The sequence below is a fragment of the Cryptococcus neoformans genome, chromosome 5 (genome assembly GCF_000149245.1).
Source record: "Cryptococcus neoformans var. grubii H99 chromosome 5, complete sequence".
NCBI lineage: Eukaryota > Fungi > Basidiomycota > Tremellomycetes > Tremellales > Cryptococcaceae > Cryptococcus > Cryptococcus neoformans.
In genome coordinates, this window is record NC_026749.1 from 832,713 (window position 1) to 850,212 (window position 17,500).

Sequence of the window (17,500 nt, forward strand, 5' to 3'; positions counted from 1 at the left end):
CTTTTTCTAACCTGGATATTTTATTTTGAACAAGATATAATGTATTCACATGTCGCAGGCTGGGGAGGGAGGGTGAATGCCGAATATTATTAAAGCTGAGATCCAGTGTACTGAAAAGCAACTTTAGCTTCTGAAATCCGGTGCAAATGGCCCTTAACATACCTAATATTGGGACATCCAGCCAGCTCCTCATCCCTGACATGGGGTCCGAGTCTATTATCATAGAAATCTAGCTCTTCTAACTCTGCCAAGTTGGTAAAAGCCTCTGATGGTAGGGGTGAAGTAAGCTCGTTTTGACGAAGACATAGCCTTTTCAAATGGTTCCCGAACCTAGGGAAGTTGAGAGGTACGAGTAGAGGTGTTTTCAAGCGGAGATGCAAGAGTTGAAGCTCCTATGTCTCCATCAACATCTGATACGTGCTCGTACGCTACAAGCGCTGATCCTACCTCTGTATCTTCCGGATAATCTTTCAAGAAGTCCGGATCCCCGTCCCTCCCTGCATCTATCTCCTGATTATCCCTATCATCATCGTCGGGCTCTGAGTCTGACGCCGGAAGTTGGACTACCTCGGTGGGGCCTAACCTTGCCCGAGGCTTGGTTTGGGAAGGCACATGCTGGTTCGCCGATTGCTGGGCGTCTGATGAGACACTTTGGGATGCTTGCTGCTGGTCCATCGACGGGATTGGTAATAATACTGCGGATAGTCTGCACAAGAATGCAAGAGTAGAAGGAAGAGCTGAAATACTGCACGGCACCAGTCGGTGTGAGCTGAGAGTGTGTGGGTCAGCTTCTCGGCCGTCCCCGAGGCGCCTTACACACATTTATCGAACCTCAAGCTACTTTAGGTCTTGGGGGACTTCCAATGCAGAAAGCCTGCGTCTTCGCTTTTGTCGACGCACGAGGGGAGCTCTGTCCTCGATCTTGATCTTCTTCTCCTCGAAGATCAATATTTCATAAGTTACTTTGCGAAAGGTCCTCGAGCTCCCAGTGCTCACTCTCGTCTTACCTTGCACCACCTTCGACATAAACTTACTCCACTAGTATATAAGCTTGCCTGATCTTCCCAAGCGAATATACCTCCGTCCTATACCATACGCCAACAGACAAGTGTCAAGAGGTATATCATACATATACCTCATTGCTTAGTTAAACTACGGCTTTCTATCTCGTCTCCAAGGCCGGACCTTGTTGGGGACGAGTCGTAACATTATGCAACCATCCTAGTATTGAGTGTAGCCTATGGCTCGCTATGGGTCTTTGTATTATAGGTCTCTGTAGCAATGGTGTAACTTGTCATTGAAATCAGGCATCAGCGCAGGAGACTGGGGGCAGAATTGGAGATCAGGTTTGTGTGATCGAACTCCTTTACAATCTAAGCCTAATCCTCATTACAACTCTCCTCCTCCCGGCTCTTACCTTACATTACGTAATACTCCATTCCCGTACCGAACGGCCCAATAGCACTACAAAGGCCAAAGCACCACCATCCAAGTCTAAAGTCTAAAGTCTAAAGTCTAACTTGGTTTTTCCTTTTCAACTTGGTTTTTCCTTTTTGTTCATTCTATTAGCATTCAATCATCCACTCATTCAAATCACTGCCTCAACCATGTCCTTCACGCCCGGTCATCCCGCTAACGCAACATATCCTTCGCCCTTGTGCTATGTTCCCTTCGATATCAACCAACTATATTCAGTCCCTAATGTGGTGGCCATCAATTCTCTTTCTGAAATACGTAAAAGAAATATGCTTGAGCAACTAGGGATGGCTGCTCGATATCGGTCGATCGCAGACGAGTCGGGCGCCCGCGACAGTTACTTTCTTTATTTCTTTTCCTTCATTGGTTCGAGCGACATACCGCCATATTTTCAATATGGTAGTTATGATATGTCTCGTCAGGAATTTATGGGACGACAATGGTCCGATATAGATGTGGTCAAAGAGTTCAAACGGCCGGAAGTGAGTTCTTTCAAGATATTAGATGAGCTCAAAATATCTGACACGTTTCGATATCTTTTCTAGACGGCGAAAAGCGCAAAAGATGGCCGTGCGTCATCCATTCCTTTTGATAGATCGATATCTAAAATCAAATCCATTTCCGAAACGTCGACCGAGAAGGGGGCGACCACACCGGATTTCGTGTTCAAGGTTTTTAGACGCAGGGTCGTTGAAAAGGTCTGCGGCGTAGGCGAACTAAAATGGCGTACTGAATCGGAAAGAGAGCAGCAGCGCAATTCTTTCTATTACGCCTGCAAGGAAGGCATTTTCCAGTCTGTCTGGTATGTCGTCGCTGCCTTCGACCTGTTTAAGTGCCGACTCGGATTTACGATTGTCGATTGGAGCTTCTGTCGACTAGCGATGATGATGGATGAGGCGGGCAGGAATGTTGTCGTCTTGGAGGCCAATGATAAAGCTGTGGAGAAATTCCACTCTCAATATGGAGATGCCCTTTCGGCCAACGACTTGGATAATCTTGAAGAGGTCTGGAGCGATATGCCCAATACGCTGTTTACTGAAGACTGGGAAATCGATCAAGAGGCTAGAGATCGCTTTGAGGGTACCATTTTGCTCATAATTGCTGCAGTGACATCGGATTTTTCTCCGGTCTCCCCACAATCATCGAACAATAGTCCTTTACCTCCCGGCATTCCAAGCGAGAACCACGTCCATGTGGACGGTCATGCCAAAGAAGGGGTCATCCCATTGCACCATCGAAAGCATTACCGCGGTAGACGCTACAGTGTGAAGGTGAAGGTGACCGAAAGTGCAGATGAAGGTGGTAACAAGAAGGGTAACACCAGCGAGGGTGCTAGTGGCGGTGGTGGGGGAGGCTTTGGTGGTGGTGGAGGATCAGGAAATGGAAGCAATAGAGGTTTGGGTGGGAATCCGGCTCCACGAAGGTCTTCGAGGCTGAATTCAAATGCAGTTCAAAACAATCCACCCAGCAACAGGCACAATAATGTAGCTAACTTTGATGTTCTGAGCAAGGCGGAATCTACGGAAGAGATCGAGGAGTATGGGGAAAAAATGGAGGAAGATACGGAAGAGATGGAAGAAGGTACGGAAGGAATGGAAGAAGGTACGGAAGGAGTGGAAGAAGATACGGATGGAGTGGAAGAAGATACGGATGGCCATATGGCGAAAGAACTGGTGGATGCTTGGAGAATTCGTATGTATCGTCTCATTTAGCTTCATGAACGGAGTGGCTTATGATACTAATTTATCTCAGAGGTGTCCATCGCGCGCATGAACGAGGGGCACCAACCTGTTCCTTACGGTCCTCCTTCCCCTTCAACGTCTGGCAAGTTTTCTCTCCCCCCTTCGTATGCAGAGGGCCGTCATCAATTCGTAGCGTCGAGCCAAGCTTTCGTCCCACTCCTTACCCCTTCTATTTCACCTGACGGCGCTAAGTTTGGCGGTTCCAACCATGACTATCGTGCGACCCAAAGCACCGTTGACTTTTCCAAGGCTATTGAGGACTTATCTCGGGCTATCGAGCTAGATGCCAATGGTCATAAGCCTTTTTGCCTTTCAGAAATCGGCGAGGTTGACATTTCAGAGGACGATGATCCGGCTCTTCAGGATCCATTTGGCCATATTAAAGAGCACTTTCCTCGCGGATTGAGTTTCCGACTCTTGACGCGTGGAGAGATGGACATTGTCTTCGCGAGGGTCGCCTGCGGCGATTACATCTTGAGGGAAGGATAATATGAACCAGTTGCTGGGTAAGTTTGATGGGAGGGCGTTCGGATTGGCATTCACAGGAAATCGGAGACAGAAAGCGGCAATGATAACGATTTTCCGCTATTTACGACCACTTACGATTAATGGCGACTCTTCTAGTTATTCGCAAGTTATTTTTTTTTAGTTGTTAATTGTTATACACATGTACATATATTCGTCGTTCGAGTTCCTTCTATCCAGATCCGCCTGGACAGCCGGCGCATATAAATGTCACATACCCATCATAGGGAGTGTTGAATTCTTCTCTCTTTCCTCCAAATATCTTCCATAAATTCCAAATCCCCATCTCAAAATGTCTTTCATACACCGCAATCCATCATCAAAAGCAAAGATGTCAAAACCGGCTCATCTCATCAATTCCTCAAGGAGAATTCCCCCTATGTGTTCCCCATCCTATTCTATGCTATTCCGTAGGAGAGAAATAAGCTCTTAGAGACTCTTAAACTTGGTTCCTCTTCCAGCTCCTACCTGGATGGCGCGTTATGACTATCATTTAGAAAATGGTTCGGAACATACCGACGATGTTGCTTTTGGAGGAGAAGATGAAGGAGACTCTGAGGGTGACGACGAGGGTGGCAACTGGGATACAAGGGAGGACGTCCAAAGGGAGAAAGGATGATAGTGAATGAAGACGAGGGTTGTCTGAAAGGGCCAGGGCCATTGCAGCCATCCCTAACAGATTCCTCGTGAGTTCGTAAACCATTATCAAGATATAGATCTGGCGGCCATAACATCTACATCTCGCGGCCTGTCAAGCAGACCTAACTGACCTCGGCTCAGCTCTCATGGCCATGGAGGACAGAGGGCTCAACAAGAAACGCTAGTTCCATAAAGAATACAAGGAACTGAAAAAGGCTACCTTAAGTTTGGAACGAGAGCGGTTGGCTGGCCACAAGGCCAGACGTGATCGGGAAGAACAGGCCCTAGAAGAGCACCGGAGGGCGGAGAGGAGGATGAAGGAAGAGGAGATGGAATACAGATAGAAGGAAATGTCTGCAAAGGAAGACAAGTCGATCTTTGAGATTGCACGACGCTTCGTCTTGCCTTCTGTGTCAGGTAACACGGTGGAGTCATACAAGAAAGCAGTTGCCTTGTACGAATCTCAACGCAGACAGATCGGAGGGAAAGAAAATTCATATTAGTCAATAGCGGATGATGTAAAAAATAACATGTGCCAAAATTGCTATGATTTATCATCCATTTTTTAGATTTAATATGGGCCGTGGTTATCCAATGTATCGCCTCGCAAACGCATCATCTGCCGAATAAGATGCTTCTTTCTGGTCAACTCTCCCTCCCGCAGTGACCGTTGGTCATCGTCCACCAATATGTCATGATAATGCTGTGCCTCCCACTCTTCGATGTCGCCGGTTGTGACAAGTAGATTGTGAAGCACCATTGAGGAGATGGTCATCGCATGGAGTCGACGCTGATCTTTGGGATTCCTCAGATGAGTACGCGGCCTTTGCATGGCCGGGAAACGGTTCTTCGTAGGCGGAGGATAAGGAGGCAGGTGTGAAGAAGACGAAGAAGTAGTTTGAGATGGCGAGGAGAGAAGAAGAAAGAAGGCGAGCAATGAGTCTGGATCAAGAGATGCCCTGGAAAGATCAGAGAAGGAGGAAGAGAGAGGAAGGGGTTCCCGAAGATGAAAACAATTGGTCAGCGTGTAGAGTTGGGGAAAGATATATATATATAGACTTCTTCGTGTAGACGAAATAAGACGGGAACCATCATGTCCTTCTCACTCCCCCCAGTATCTTCTCACTAAGAGATCACTACAATCATTTCCGAACAGGACTGTCAGGGACGTCACGCCGGTCAGCGTAAAAGCCCGACGCTCAATCGAAGAGGGTGGCGAGAAAGAAGGACGAGGACAGAATAGCCGAGGCCTGAAAGGGAACAGGAGCCGGACTAATGGCTGACCGATGCGACTTTTAGACGTTGGAAGGTCTAGAAGATGGAAAGAGGCAACGGGACTGGGACAAGGTAAGAGAAGACAACAGTATTGATTTTCTGGGGAAAACTATGAAAACTATAAACTAGGGCAAGCGGACCTATTATGTATGCACACAGTCAGACGCTCAAATGTAACCAACGACGAAGAGTGCATGTCAATCAACGAATATAGAGCACACACGGTCGAGAAGGCTTCGCCAGAACAGATGTATATTCGAAGACTATTTGGGGTTTGATTAGTGAATGACGGTGATTGTACATCAACAAAAAACAGAAGAAGTCACTAGAAGTAAGTAGTTATGAGTACCGTAGTAGGCGACGGTGATAAGATAAAGCTTGTTGTTCGCCCTCCGTCATGCGCCGGCTTACGTTCAGTCACCATTATCTTTCGATCAAGTGTTGTGAAGACAGTATACATGTTCTACTCATTTTGGTTGCCGGCCTTGTTGTGCTATTAAATGAAAAAGCTAATGAATGTTGATGACGATTAATTAAACAACTACTAAATAAATTGTCCATTATTCACAAAAAAAGAAAAAAAACAATGTACTGCTACAATCTAACAATCCTTGACTGTCTATGGCAATAAAAATGAATTATATGTCCATGATTCCTATATAATGCGAATGAGAGTCCATGATCTAAAAAGACCGACAAAAAAGTGCACATGGCATCTATCAGACCATTATAGCAGCAAGGGCAAGGCCGCACGCGATGGCGATGACGAAGTGAGAAGGCCTGTTGGCAATGGCCCACGAAGAAGACGCTTCGGAGCTCGCAGCAGAGGCAATCGACACACCGGCTGAGTCCGTGACTGAAGCACTGGAGGCTGCAGTTGAGGAAGCGACATAGGTAGAAGTATTAGTTGGCGTGGCCGTGGTCAGGGTACCGGCAACAGACATAGTTGTGACAACGTCGTTGTTGCCCTTGCCAGAGTTCAGGTACCATTCCATGTTAAAAGCATCGGCCACATTCTTGACAGTCCATCCATTACCCACTGCCTTGGGGTACTCCGTTTCGAAGACTTCAACAGTGTTGTTATCCAGCTCATGTTCTAAGAGCAAAAGACCTTGGGTTCGATTGCCAGTGACCAAAGTGTCGAAGTAAGCCTCAACGCTTGCAACAGAGTACTGGCCTGGCTCGTCGGTAATAGCCCAATCATTGGTGTCTATGATCCATTAGCAATTTATCCACAGCATGAAGCAAGATGCTCACCCGAATCCCAAAGGACAGTCACCAAGCCAAATACTTCCTTCGCAATAGCTCGGACACGGTTGTCAACATCTCCATACGGAGGGCGCCAGTACATGGGAATTCGGCCACCATTGAGATCGCTAAGGGCCTGCATGGTCCAGCCGAGCTCTCCAACGACTTGCTCGTTGGTAAGAGTTGTCACTGCAAGAAATGACTTAAAAACTAATCGTGCTTTAATTTAACAAATACTCACTATAAGGATGGGACCAAGTGTGGACGGCAAGGTGACCTCCAGCCTTAACGGCAACGAGAACTGACTGTGGGCTGTTACATTTCACAAAGTCAATATTACAACACCTGCAGGGACATGCTGCAGGTCGAGACATACGAAGTAATAACATTACCGCCGATCATGAAATGAGTCGCAGAGGACGATATGTTGTTCTGAGCCAGATAGTCGTAGAGAGCAGGACTGACGTCTGTGGGTCCATCGTCGAAGGAAAGCTGTATACCCGCGTTAATCACATCTCTAGATGACAATGAATGGAGAAGTATATAACACTCACGGCCCAGATCTTCTCACCCGGGGGAGAGTACAGATCGTCCTCTACGCGGCATTGATCGGTGAAAGAACAAATTGTCGAGTCACCATCGTCCTCATTATTAGGGTAAGTAGGACGACCACCATCAGGTGTAGCTACTGGAACATTTGGCAAGTTCACTGTGGCAAGTTTATCCAACCAAGCTTGGGGAATGGTGCTGACGTTCGGAGTGGACCCAGGGCCTGGATAGTAACTCATGTAATCTATAAAGGAATATGAGTGAAATCTCGTCCTACTTATTGAGAGATAGTAGAAGATGGTACTGACCATTGGAGTTGGGATCGGGAGCAGTTCGTCTGAACAGCTGTGAGACGGGGGAATCTCTAGGCTGAAGCCATGACTCCCGGAATGGAGCAGCGGCCACCACTGCAAACAAGGAAAGTGCGGAGAGAGATAAATGACCGTACATTCTAACGGGCCGTTCTGATTGAATAGGTTAAAGTCAGCCCTTGTCCTGTTGTATACGTAATAGTTTCTCCGTTTGTAGACGAAAGGAGAGGATGTGCTTAGAGGATGTGCTTACATGTGGTTGTGTGGGGGTGGGCAAGAGGCTGACGTTATGCCGAAAGACAGAAAGGGAGAGCAACTTCTTGTACAGAAAGACTGCGTGCGAAGTTAGACACCAACTGATTTGATCGAATTGGGAAGGATCATAGGTACACAACAATAAACCGCTTGATGGGTGAGTAAACAGACGTACCGAAGAAAAGATAGGGGAGAAAGAGAGAGGAGGAGGTTATGTGTGAGGGAAGAGGATCGTGGTATAGGCAGTAGGGGAGGTGAGAGGATGGAGGGGCAGCGCTGATGAAGAAGGGGAGGGGAAGAAGCAGTGAAGTTTATAGGTGTTTGTTGGTGTTGTGTTAGATTCTTGGTGGGAATACGTACGGAGCCGAGGCCGGATACGGCAAATGGTGAAAAATGCCGGATTGCGGATTGCGACTTGTGAAGACCCTGAATATTTCATACCCGTCGCTCAGGGACATGTTTCCGTCGTACACTTATCTCAGGGCTATCTTTGCACAAGGTTCGCCGAACTGTATGATGATGAAAGAGGCAATAACAGGAACATCAGATTCTTACTTAGCCATAGTATCCGTCCATATCCATAATAAACACATGCTCACGGCATCAATGGTCCTCAACATGCGAGTCAAGTTTTATTTGATGAGTCTCCAGTCCCCATTAAAGACAGTATAATTTCAGACAGTCAATTATACGGCTCTTCACAGGCAATTCAACAAGTCTCTCAATCAACTCCCAAAGCTCAGACTCCATGTTGCTACTGTGATGCAGTCTGTGGTGGTATCTGGGTTTGTGATGCTGTGTTATCTGTACGTATGTACTACTCTGTGAACTGTGAAATGCGAAGTACGTAGTACTGGTATTAGCCTAAATGGATAGATATAAAAAGCAAAATTATCGCTCAGAACAAATGTGCATCTTATTATATGTACACAAATAGCATGGGAATTCCGATGATTTTTCTTCCTGATCATTGATCTCCTGACTTTCAAGCTCCTAGTTAATAGTTAGTTCATTGCAGTGTTCTGCAATTTGTCCCTTACAACAGCTCATGCATGTAGCACACAGGATCTCCGATCTTCAATCTCCGATGGACTGAGGTGAGAAAAGCATGACTGCTACCGTCTGCTAACGCTGTGCTGTGCTAGCCCAATGAAGATAATCAGCATATATCATATCATCTGATCTACTATCTTCGGGCTATTGATTGTCGTATAGACCAAGGAAAAAGTCCTATCCAATCCACACCAACTGCTCTCCTTGCCAACAGTGCAACCTGTTCAGCAGGCGATGAAGAATTACACCCAAGTCGACGCCCCCCACTTCATTTCAACTCACACAACAAAGATAAAGAGAAAAAAACTATTACTGGATCTGAAACGAATAGAACAAAATGTCAAATAATTAATCACGACATGCCAGTAAATGAAGATATTGATGTACTGGTACGTACGTACCTACGGAAAAGAATGTACCCCCCCCCCACCTCCCACCGGCCAAAATTTGATCCCGTTTTCCTATACAAACAACATGATTGCATGTATCATTTTACAGTGCATGTTTTTGGGCAAACCAAGTACATAATAGGCAGATTCTATGTATAATTTACAATAATCTAGCACTTGGTAGACTTGTATTTCCCTTTCCATACTGCTACGCCCCTCTGCTCCACCTCATCTATCAGATCCCTGCTGTCTACTCAGGTCGATCTCATCCCATACCTATTGTATCTGTTCCCAGAGTTCATCAAGCGACGTGACGACTCAAGTTCTGTAATTGGATAATGTGTGCTTACACCTTTCAGTGAGATGGATGTCGGGATCCCACTCATGCTCTTCATGCTGGTAAATCAGAGTGAAATGGAAGGATAGGACTTGGCGGCTTTTTCACTGATACGTTCCGCAGTTTCTTATTTGCGCATATTCTCGCTATGATCTGATATCGCGGCGGTAATTGTTGGGTTCGTTTTCAGAGCTTGCATGCGTGGCCGCGATTTTATATAAGGCGATTATATTGACGATAATCACGTCGTTTCGGGTTTAATAGGCGAAGATTTGTTTACAATGGAAACATTAGGATAATTGTACAGTAGCTATTTAGTAAAATGTACTTAAATGAGGCTCTCAGCTCGTCGAAGTCTTTCCTTCATTGTTAAGAGTTGTTTGGTACTAACATCTGCTCGAATATATTTCAGAGTTGCTGAATCATAGTTGTTGGAAACTTTCTTATTACGTTGCTGGATTTTGCTGCTTTTATTGAGGTCGGAAATACAGACCTGAGTATAGTATAATAAGCAGGGATGTCTCCAGGTGCAGGTAAAAAGGATCAGATGGGGGGATAGATTCGTCTGATGTCGGCCAGGTTCCTTTTTCAGTCCCTTGCATCATGACGGATGTCATTGTTGAGTTATGATCAAGATGATTGGTTACAAGAAGGGAGACGTACCTTCAGAGTTGCTGGTCAAAAGCTCATAGAGTTCAGGTTCAGGATGTGTAGGCAGTGGTATTATACAGTACCGCGTATACAGCGCCATTGGCACAGCATGCAGTATTGAACCCGGTCTCAGCAATTGAAGATCGTTCGTCGCCCCTGTCCAGCACGCTCACCTATTCAATAATGCGTATCACGATCGAGTATGACACGTGAGCAGGCACCCGAGTTATGGCGACCACTGCCGTTTGGTTTTGAGTGGTCCTAAAGCTTGAGAAACGTCATCGCCAGGAAAGGAACCACTGGAGAAAGCTGACGATTGATTGAGTGAATGCGTAAGGATAGTCGCAGAAGGCCCGGCCTCGAGGCTGTGGTGAATGACCATAGGGGCATTTAAGGTACAAGGAAATGATGCAGAAGGGCCGGGAGTCGTCGGGATAGCTGCGTTTCGGAGACATAAAAATGTTTAAACCTATGGTGTTATAGAAGATCGAGAAGGCTGTGGCATGAGGAGAACATCCAAACAGAAGGAAGCTGTAAAAACTGTACGGCTGTTGCAGTCCGAGATGAGAAGATCAGAGGATCAAAGAACAGGAAGGTTCATCACATTATTATTATGTCTGGAACGCGCATTATTTTATTATCGGCGGCAGTCGTCGTCGTGCTCCCCACGCACCACCACAACGACCATGATGGATGATGCGTCCCTTCAAATTCTAGTAGGCGTCGCATTCCCACCACAGTGTTGCGTATGCTGATAACGGCAATTACACGTCAGCCAGGCACAGGACCAGATTTTTTGGAGATGTTTCCCATAACAACCATGCTTCAATACATGAAAAGGGTAAAGAAATATAAATTCGTTTTTTCTTTCTATCTAACGCGGGCTGTTTAACAGGAGGTTATGGGGGTCATGCATAAGAACGGAGGAAAAAATGAGGGAAAAATTAGGTGTTGGGGTCATCGTCATGTCATGTCATCAATCATCATTAAGGCAGCAGCAGCAGCAATAGTACTCGTAGTGACGCGGTAGTTTTAGTGATAAGTCAGTTACGCGTAAACCGACTCGAGGAACATTCTCTTTATGGAGGCAACCGACTTTTTCGAACGTCAACCCAATTTTCTTTCGCTGCACAAATGCCCCCGAATATTCCAGCCCCGTCGGTCGTGGCAAGGGCCATCCCCTCCTTGGCTCGTGCTGCCTCTACGACCACCAAACCCAAGCCTTCCAAAGAACATCATGTCCACTCGTACTCCCCGGAAGTACTTCCCTTAGGCTACGCTGTGGCTTCGACTCATGCCTCCGTCAAAAAGAAAGCAGGGGCTCTTGACCTTGGTATACTTGTTTCTACCACAGATAAGCCTGCGTCCGCGGCGGCCTGCTTGACAAGGAACGCGTTCAAAGCAGCGCCAGTGACAGTGACCACTGAGCTTTTGCAATCCGGCGGTGGACGAGCTAGGGGTTTTATCGTCAATTCCGGTTGTGCAAATGCGGTCACCGGCAAGAAAGGCCTTGAAGATGCCTGGGAGATGTCCAATACTGTAACTTCCCAGCTCCCACCAGGTCAGCGTGGAATAGGAACATTGGTGATGTCTACAGGTGTCATTGGTCAACACCTTCCCATATCATCAATTGTCTCGAAGATCCCCGAGCTTGTGCGATCCCTTGATGATTCGCCCAAATCGTGGCTCGACCTTTCCAAGTCGTTCATGACCACAGACTCGTTCCCCAAACTGCGCGCCAAATCGTTTAGGCTTGGCGAACGCCTGGTGCGCATAGCCGGTATCGATAAAGGAGCCGGTATGATCGCTCCCTCCATGGGACCGCCTCAACCACCTCATGCTACCCTGCTTGGTGTGATTGCTACCGATGCTGCTATTAGTCCCTCCGCTCTGCAATCTGCGCTTAACTATGCTGTCGATAGGAGCTTCAACAACATCACTGTTGACGGTGATATGAGCACTAATGATTCAATTATCTGCCTGGCCAACGGGGCAGCTGGCAAGCTGGACACTCAGGGCCGTGAGACAGCTGAAGGTATGGAGGAAATTACTGAAGATGGAAATCCGGAAGAGTACAAGGTTTTCAGGGAAGAACTGAGGTCTTTTGCTGAGGAGCTGGCCCAGCTGGTTGTTAGGGACGGTGAAGGCGCGACCAAATTCGTGACCATTCGCGTCAAGGTGAGCCGCTTGAAATGTATCTGAGAAAGAGGGCTCAGCAGTCGTTGTCTTATCAGAACGCCCCTTCTTATGAGACTGCCCAAGCTGTCGCTAAGAGCATCGCAAATTCGTCCTTGTTCAAGACGGCTATGTATGGAGAAGGTGAGACTGTGAGATTGTCATGGTGATCAATACAGCGCTAATATTACACGATAGATGCCAATTGGGGTCGTATTCTCTGTGCTGTGTAAGTGTACTGCAGACAGGACGTTTGCTGATTATGAATGCAGTGGCTACACTCCTACCGCAAAAGCAATTATTCCTAACCGCGTCTCCGTCTCTTTTATTCCCTCTGCTAATATTCCGGACTCTGCGCCTCTTCGGTTGCTTACCAATGGTGAGCCTGAAGCCAATATAGATGAAGACCGCGCCAGCGTGATTTTAGCGGAGGAGGATTTGGAAGTTGAGGTGGATTTGGGTGATGGTCACGAAGAAGCCAAAGTTTGGACCTGCGATTTCTCCCATGTGAGTTATGTTTGAACAAATCGGCCTTAAATCTTGCATGTTACTCACTAGTTGCCCATAGGAATATGTGACAATCAATGGCAGCGTGAGTAATCACCAGAGCTGCCACAGGGGCCTACACAACAGTAACTAATAACAACAAACAGTACCGAAGTTAAATCAAGCCAAAATTCCATTCAAGAGGCTGTCAATTTGTATAAACCACAATGCAGGAGAGAATATGTGTGTTACAAGATATAATGCATCGGAAATCCACTTTGGAGAAGTGCTATTATGCCCCCATTGACAAGGATGGATGATGTCACAAATGAAAAGAAGAATTGCTTATGACTAAGGTTTGTCTGTAAAGACTGTTACAACACTTATCAATGATAAACTCTTGCCCCGTCTATCGTCTAATTTGGCGAACCCCATTACACGCTCAGGCCATACCGCTACACCGCTAACATTCCTCAGATCCTGTCCACTTCCATACCTTCTTCGATATTTTCTACCCATTGTTCACTTTCTTTTTCACTGTGCTTTGACCATGTTCCAAAATAGTCTAAGGAGGTCGCTTCGTTCTCCCCATCCATGTCTCTCCGTTCTTTTAAGCTCCCGTGCCCTAGTACGGGACTGCAAGGAGGAGCAGGAGGTACGCCGCCTTTGCAGTGAGGCACAAAGAACGCATGAAATCCCTTGGCCTTCTCAACCTTGACTTCAAGAGACATCTGAACGTTACGATGTTTGCCATTGGTTGATGAGGACTTTTTGAGAGGTTTCGGGCGAGCGAGCCGACGGGCTTGCGAATGGGATTGAGAGACAGTGGCTCCAGAAGGCGAGTCGCCCGGTGAAGGGGGCGCTGTGCATGCTTGATAAGATGACGGAGAGGCGTGGCTGGATTGCGATGAATAAAAAACATTGGGAGATGAGTGAGTTGGCGGGAAAGGAGGTCGAGGGAGTGAGGATATATGGGACTGGCTGTGATGCAAATAGGAGGAAGGGAAAGAAACTTGTGGATGCGAATGAGATGACATAGTGGAGTGTTGGTGAATGTACGGGGACGAAGAGGTGTGTGGCTGCTGGGTGTCGCAGAGCATAGCTGGGAGGACGAAAAAGATGTATTGCGCAAGGGGTGTAGCGGCAGCGGGAGGTAAAAATGGGCTGTTGTGGGTGGCGAGAGAGAAGAGGGCAGAGTCAGACAATGGCCATGCAAAAGTGGGTGAGATACTTACAAGCTGCGTACCCTTGTTGGAGTAACGTCTGATGGCTGGGTTATGAACTATGGCAAGTCGATGTGGGTGCGTTGATGCGAGATGCGTACTTGGTGATTCGTTGGTGAGTCGAGTCGCTTGGGCGCGGGCGTTTTGGTGACTCGTCGAAGCGCGGGTGCGTGGAGAGTAAGAGGGGCGCAGCAGGTGCTCTGATTTTCAGCAAGTTTTTGAAGGACAACGGTAAGACAAAATGATAAAATGCATGCATAGAGTCTGCCGCCCCATACGCCCATACCCCATACTGCTTCCTCCTGCAGATAGTACACCCTCGTTCTGAAGCATATTATGGCCCTGTATTCCCCCCCTGTATGATGAAAAAAGCGCGTCAAAAGGAGCGACTCACAATGAAAATTCAGGGTAAAACTCCCAACCCACAAGAGAGGGGCTTCCCTGACCCTTTCACCGTGTTGGGCGTTTGAGGCAGGGATTTATGCGGCTGTTGCTTGTTGCTAGCTCGGGACGCACGGCGGTTGACGGTTGCCGGTAGCCTATCATCATGTACCACCAGTACATGTAGCATAGTGAGGAGAGACGGAGAAGATGATGAGCTGTGTGCATATGTGCATGCATCATCGTGCATCGTTCTTATCTTCTTTGTAGTTTGTGCTGCCCATAACGACAGAAGAGGGGAGGACTTAAATGGATGAAACGGCACAAAGCTGCAAAGTAGCAGGCTGATCTCCCGCCAGCAGTATTGGAAGTTGAATCCTTTTTTACCACTGTTCGTTGTTGACAGTTGACAGCAGTAGAACCGATGTAACGCTATTTTTACCTAGTATTTGAGCAGCTCATGAATAGAGTATTACTGTCACAACAATACCTGTACCCTATACTTTGACTTGTACAAGGACTACTATTAGTTACCACCGACAACACTCCCCTAAGATCGATGTCATTCCTCGAGTTCTCCCTTACGTACGTAGGAACAATAGTATTAAAACATAATAAAACAGATACCCGTGTTTTGGACTACCTGTAGCACATGGCATCATAAACGTGGAGATCGGTGGAGTACCTGGACTGTGTAGTTTCGTAGCGTCCTGTAAAGCATCAAATGGTCGGCGATGCCTTCTCTCCTTATAGATGCGAATGGGATCATTGAAGGGGAGTATAGCGGCAAGTAGCTCAAGGCTCCAACAACAAATAGTCATTCACGCACCCGTGCATCGACGTCTGCGTTTTAATGACGGGCAACAAAAGAAGACGTGATATACAGAAGATGCATACAGAAAATGTAGCCAACAGACCTCTTGGAATAGCCTAAACTCTCCCCGCCTGTCTCCTGGATTTGCCCGGTCTCCCTTTAGACTGGACCTTGCCAGCCTTTCCACCTTTACCACGAGACATGCCACCACCGAAATCCATCGTGCTTTCCCGAGTGTTCTGCTTGGATCTGCGGCCACCACCACCCAAAGAAAATTTGGCGTCACGAGCATGTCGAGGCATCTGCCATACGCATCAGTAATGGTATGCGATACAGTTTGAGAGAAACTCCACTAACCTTGGATTTGCCAGAGGTGGCACGTCCTCCTTTCTGGGGCTGGTCTTCCATTGCATCTTCCACAGCGATATCGAACTCCTCCCCTTCGTTACCAAGCTCCATGCCTTCTTTTCTTTCTGCAAAACATTGTTAGCTATTGCTTATGACTGACAATAATACGCACTCCGTTTAAGACCCTGCACCCGATCTTCGAAGCTCTTCTTGTCCTGCTCTCTCTGCCGGAGCTTTTCGTGCTGGATTTGCTTGCCGAACTTCTTGAGTTCGCGCTGCTTCTTCGCGTCTTCGGACTTCTTGATGCCCTGGCTAAAGGATAACGAGTAAGCGTGCCGATCAGACAAGCAACGGATTCGGAAGAATAAAAACATACGCCTCTTCGACAAGCTTGGTCCTCACACGTTCCATGTGCTCATCAGATTTGACCATTTCAGCATAATAATCTCCTGGTCTCGTGAAAGGAATGTCGTGTTTGGAAGCAAGCTTTCTAGCTTGGGGAACGCAGCCAAGTGCAATCTTGTAGCTGCGAGCGTGGATGTCAACAACATCCATGAGATTGAGAAGAAAATGCTCACAAAACTGTTTCTCTTTGCAAATCTTGATTCTGTTATCAGCAAAACAAGTTGCACTATATGTGAGACGATACTCACCATCACTGGGATCAACGTCGGCAGTCTCTTTGCTGTCAACTACCAAGTGTTCAGGCCAGGACATATTGGTTACTCGGATAGAGTCGGTCAGGGATCTCAATGCGGGCTGATAGGAATTAGAAGGTTTTTGAGATTGCGGCGACGATAGCCTTACCTTGTTGTTAATTGTTACTTTTTGCATGGGAACAGCATCTTCGTCCACAGAGACATCTGAGCCAAGGCCATCAAGAGAAACGACGTCGTCGTCGGGCTTCTCATTGACTATGGTGTTGTCCTGTTTCCATACCATCTTTTAGAGTGAATGACAGGCTAAACAAGGAGAATCTTACCTCGTTTTGGCCTTCCTCTTCCTCGTCTTCGTCGACGCTTTCGCCGGCTGATATTTCAGCCTCTTCCCCTTCACTACCTTCTCCTTCGTCCTCTTCATCCTGCTCGGCCCCAAGCAAGGCTATTTCATATTCGTTGAGGTCATCCACGTCGACGAGTTCCATCAACCTCTTCATACCCTCTTCGCTGACGTCTTGGTCGTCTTCATCACCACTTTCGATCTGTTCGTCTGGAACGTAAGATTTCTTGTCGAGGGACTGGGATTCTTCCGCCTTGGATGGAGCAACCTTCCTGTTGCTTTTGAGTTTCCTTGCTTCCTTCTTGCTAATGGGCATTGTGGAGCACTGTGTTGTTGAACAGATGTTGACCAGGTGCAGATTGAGATGGCTTCAAAATTGAGAAGGGAAGGTGGAGGGCGGGTGGAGGTGCCACACTCGGATATAGGGTAATGCCGTGGCCCGCTGCTTATTGAGCGCGAGACTGAAGTGACGGACGCGGGTACCACATATCTTCTCTAACCTCTATACACATCTTCTTTCCTCTTCCAGCTTAACCGCGTCCACCGCCATCACCTCAAGCTCACACAGACGCCCAAAATGGATGCAGGTGAATACCATTCCTCTACATGCACACGTATACACGC

At 47.2% G+C, this 17,500-nt stretch overlaps 8 protein-coding genes and 2 non-coding genes; 5 read left to right on the plus strand and 5 right to left on the minus strand.

Moving 5' to 3' along the window:
• CNAG_01241 (enzyme regulator) overlaps positions 1 to 776 on the minus strand; it is a 1,685-nt gene extending 909 nt beyond the window's left edge. The window contains exons 1-3 of the mRNA XM_012193621.1: positions 448 to 776; positions 163 to 392; positions 1 to 110 (exon numbers count right to left, since the gene is read on the minus strand). The exon at positions 1 to 110 is cut by the window's left edge and continues 137 nt beyond it. Coding sequence (XP_012049011.1) covers positions 1 to 110; positions 163 to 392; positions 448 to 675 — 568 coding nt within the window. The 5' untranslated portion in view covers positions 676 to 776. The remainder of the gene's footprint in view (positions 111 to 162; positions 393 to 447) is intronic.
• A 738-nt stretch (positions 777 to 1,514) lies between these two features.
• CNAG_01240 (hypothetical protein) lies at positions 1,515 to 3,707 on the plus strand (the record flags this gene model as incomplete). The annotated part of the gene is made up of 3 exons (XM_012193622.1): positions 1,515 to 1,958; positions 2,022 to 3,168; positions 3,229 to 3,707. The coding sequence occupies exons 1-3, from the start codon at positions 1,608 to 1,610 to the stop codon at positions 3,705 to 3,707; spliced, it is 1,977 nt and encodes a 658-aa protein (XP_012049012.1). The 5' UTR covers positions 1,515 to 1,607.
• Positions 3,708 to 6,096: 2,389 nt separating this feature from the next.
• CNAG_01239 (chitin deacetylase) lies at positions 6,097 to 8,657 on the minus strand. XM_012194019.1 has 8 exons: positions 8,196 to 8,657; positions 8,019 to 8,098; positions 7,763 to 7,918; positions 7,460 to 7,698; positions 7,282 to 7,397; positions 7,147 to 7,217; positions 6,915 to 7,094; positions 6,097 to 6,867 (listed from the first exon to the last, which is right to left on the minus strand). Exons 3-8 carry the CDS (start codon positions 7,902 to 7,904, stop codon positions 6,377 to 6,379), a joined length of 1,239 nt encoding a protein of 412 aa, XP_012049409.1. The 5' UTR covers positions 7,905 to 7,918; positions 8,019 to 8,098; positions 8,196 to 8,657; the 3' UTR covers positions 6,097 to 6,376.
• Positions 8,658 to 9,544: 887 nt separating this feature from the next.
• CNAG_12453 lies at positions 9,545 to 11,018 on the minus strand. XR_001045757.1 has 4 exons: positions 10,765 to 11,018; positions 10,463 to 10,717; positions 10,191 to 10,394; positions 9,545 to 10,126 (listed from the first exon to the last, which is right to left on the minus strand). It is a non-coding gene; the product is annotated as a hypothetical RNA (non-coding RNA).
• Positions 9,649 to 10,144, plus strand: CNAG_12454. The gene is made up of 2 exons (XR_001045758.1): positions 9,649 to 9,861; positions 9,923 to 10,144. It is a non-coding gene; the product is annotated as a hypothetical RNA (non-coding RNA).
• On the plus strand, positions 10,954 to 11,553 carry CNAG_07981 (hypothetical protein; the record flags this gene model as incomplete). XM_012194279.1 has 3 exons in its annotated part: positions 10,954 to 11,166; positions 11,226 to 11,291; positions 11,346 to 11,553. The coding sequence occupies 3 exons, from the start codon at positions 10,954 to 10,956 to the stop codon at positions 11,478 to 11,480; spliced, it is 414 nt and encodes a 137-aa protein (XP_012049669.1). The 3' UTR covers positions 11,481 to 11,553.
• A 5-nt stretch (positions 11,554 to 11,558) lies between these two features.
• Positions 11,559 to 14,064, plus strand: CNAG_01238 (arginine biosynthesis ArgJ, mitochondrial). XM_012194018.1 has 6 exons: positions 11,559 to 12,628; positions 12,685 to 12,769; positions 12,824 to 12,854; positions 12,898 to 13,132; positions 13,194 to 13,217; positions 13,279 to 14,064. Exons 1-6 carry the CDS (start codon positions 11,585 to 11,587, stop codon positions 13,288 to 13,290), a joined length of 1,431 nt encoding a protein of 476 aa, XP_012049408.1. The 5' UTR covers positions 11,559 to 11,584; the 3' UTR covers positions 13,291 to 14,064.
• On the minus strand, positions 13,354 to 14,565 carry CNAG_01237 (hypothetical protein). XM_012193623.1 has 2 exons: positions 14,347 to 14,565; positions 13,354 to 14,275 (listed from the first exon to the last, which is right to left on the minus strand). Exon 2 carries the CDS (start codon positions 14,209 to 14,211, stop codon positions 13,585 to 13,587), a length of 627 nt encoding a protein of 208 aa, XP_012049013.1. The 5' UTR covers positions 14,212 to 14,275; positions 14,347 to 14,565; the 3' UTR covers positions 13,354 to 13,584.
• A 1,014-nt stretch (positions 14,566 to 15,579) lies between these two features.
• On the minus strand, positions 15,580 to 17,215 carry CNAG_01236 (rRNA-processing protein EBP2). XM_012194017.1 has 8 exons: positions 16,860 to 17,215; positions 16,685 to 16,804; positions 16,531 to 16,636; positions 16,456 to 16,477; positions 16,254 to 16,403; positions 16,050 to 16,189; positions 15,887 to 16,002; positions 15,580 to 15,831 (listed from the first exon to the last, which is right to left on the minus strand). Exons 1-8 carry the CDS (start codon positions 17,190 to 17,192, stop codon positions 15,646 to 15,648), a joined length of 1,173 nt encoding a protein of 390 aa, XP_012049407.1. The 5' UTR covers positions 17,193 to 17,215; the 3' UTR covers positions 15,580 to 15,645.
• A 173-nt stretch (positions 17,216 to 17,388) lies between these two features.
• The window catches only part of CNAG_01235, a 4,257-nt gene continuing 4,145 nt past the window's right edge, over positions 17,389 to 17,500 (plus strand). For both annotated transcript variants that reach the window (XM_012193624.1, XM_012194016.1), the window contains exon 1: positions 17,389 to 17,463. In XM_012193624.1, coding sequence (XP_012049014.1) covers positions 17,454 to 17,463 — 10 coding nt within the window. In that variant the 5' untranslated portion in view covers positions 17,389 to 17,453. The remainder of the gene's footprint in view (positions 17,464 to 17,500) is intronic.

Coding starts and splice junctions, on each gene's coding strand:
- CNAG_01239 (XM_012194019.1), bottom strand. CDS start 7,904: ATGTACGGTCATTTATCTCTCTCCGCACTTTCCTTGTTTGCAGTGGTG. Junction 7,699..7,762: donor TCCCGATCCCAACTCCAATG/GTCAGTACCATC, acceptor ATTCCTTTATAG/ATTACATGAGTTACTATCCA. Junction 7,095..7,146: donor CACTTGGTCCCATCCTTATA/GTGAGTATTTGT, acceptor CATTTCTTGCAG/TGACAACTCTTACCAACGAG.
- CNAG_01238 (XM_012194018.1), top strand. CDS start 11,585: ATGCCCCCGAATATTCCAGCCCCGTCGGTCGTGGCAAGGGCCATCCCC. Junction 12,629..12,684: donor TCGTGACCATTCGCGTCAAG/GTGAGCCGCTTG, acceptor TTGTCTTATCAG/AACGCCCCTTCTTATGAGAC. Junction 12,855..12,897: donor GGTCGTATTCTCTGTGCTGT/GTAAGTGTACTG, acceptor TTATGAATGCAG/TGGCTACACTCCTACCGCAA.
- CNAG_01237 (XM_012193623.1), bottom strand. CDS start 14,211: ATGCTCTGCGACACCCAGCAGCCACACACCTCTTCGTCCCCGTACATT.
- CNAG_01236 (XM_012194017.1), bottom strand. CDS start 17,192: ATGCCCATTAGCAAGAAGGAAGCAAGGAAACTCAAAAGCAACAGGAAG. Junction 16,805..16,859: donor AAGAGGAAGGCCAAAACGAG/GTAAGATTCTCC, acceptor GTATGGAAACAG/GACAACACCATAGTCAATGA. Junction 16,404..16,455: donor TTGCAAAGAGAAACAGTTTT/GTGAGCATTTTC, acceptor CCACGCTCGCAG/CTACAAGATTGCACTTGGCT.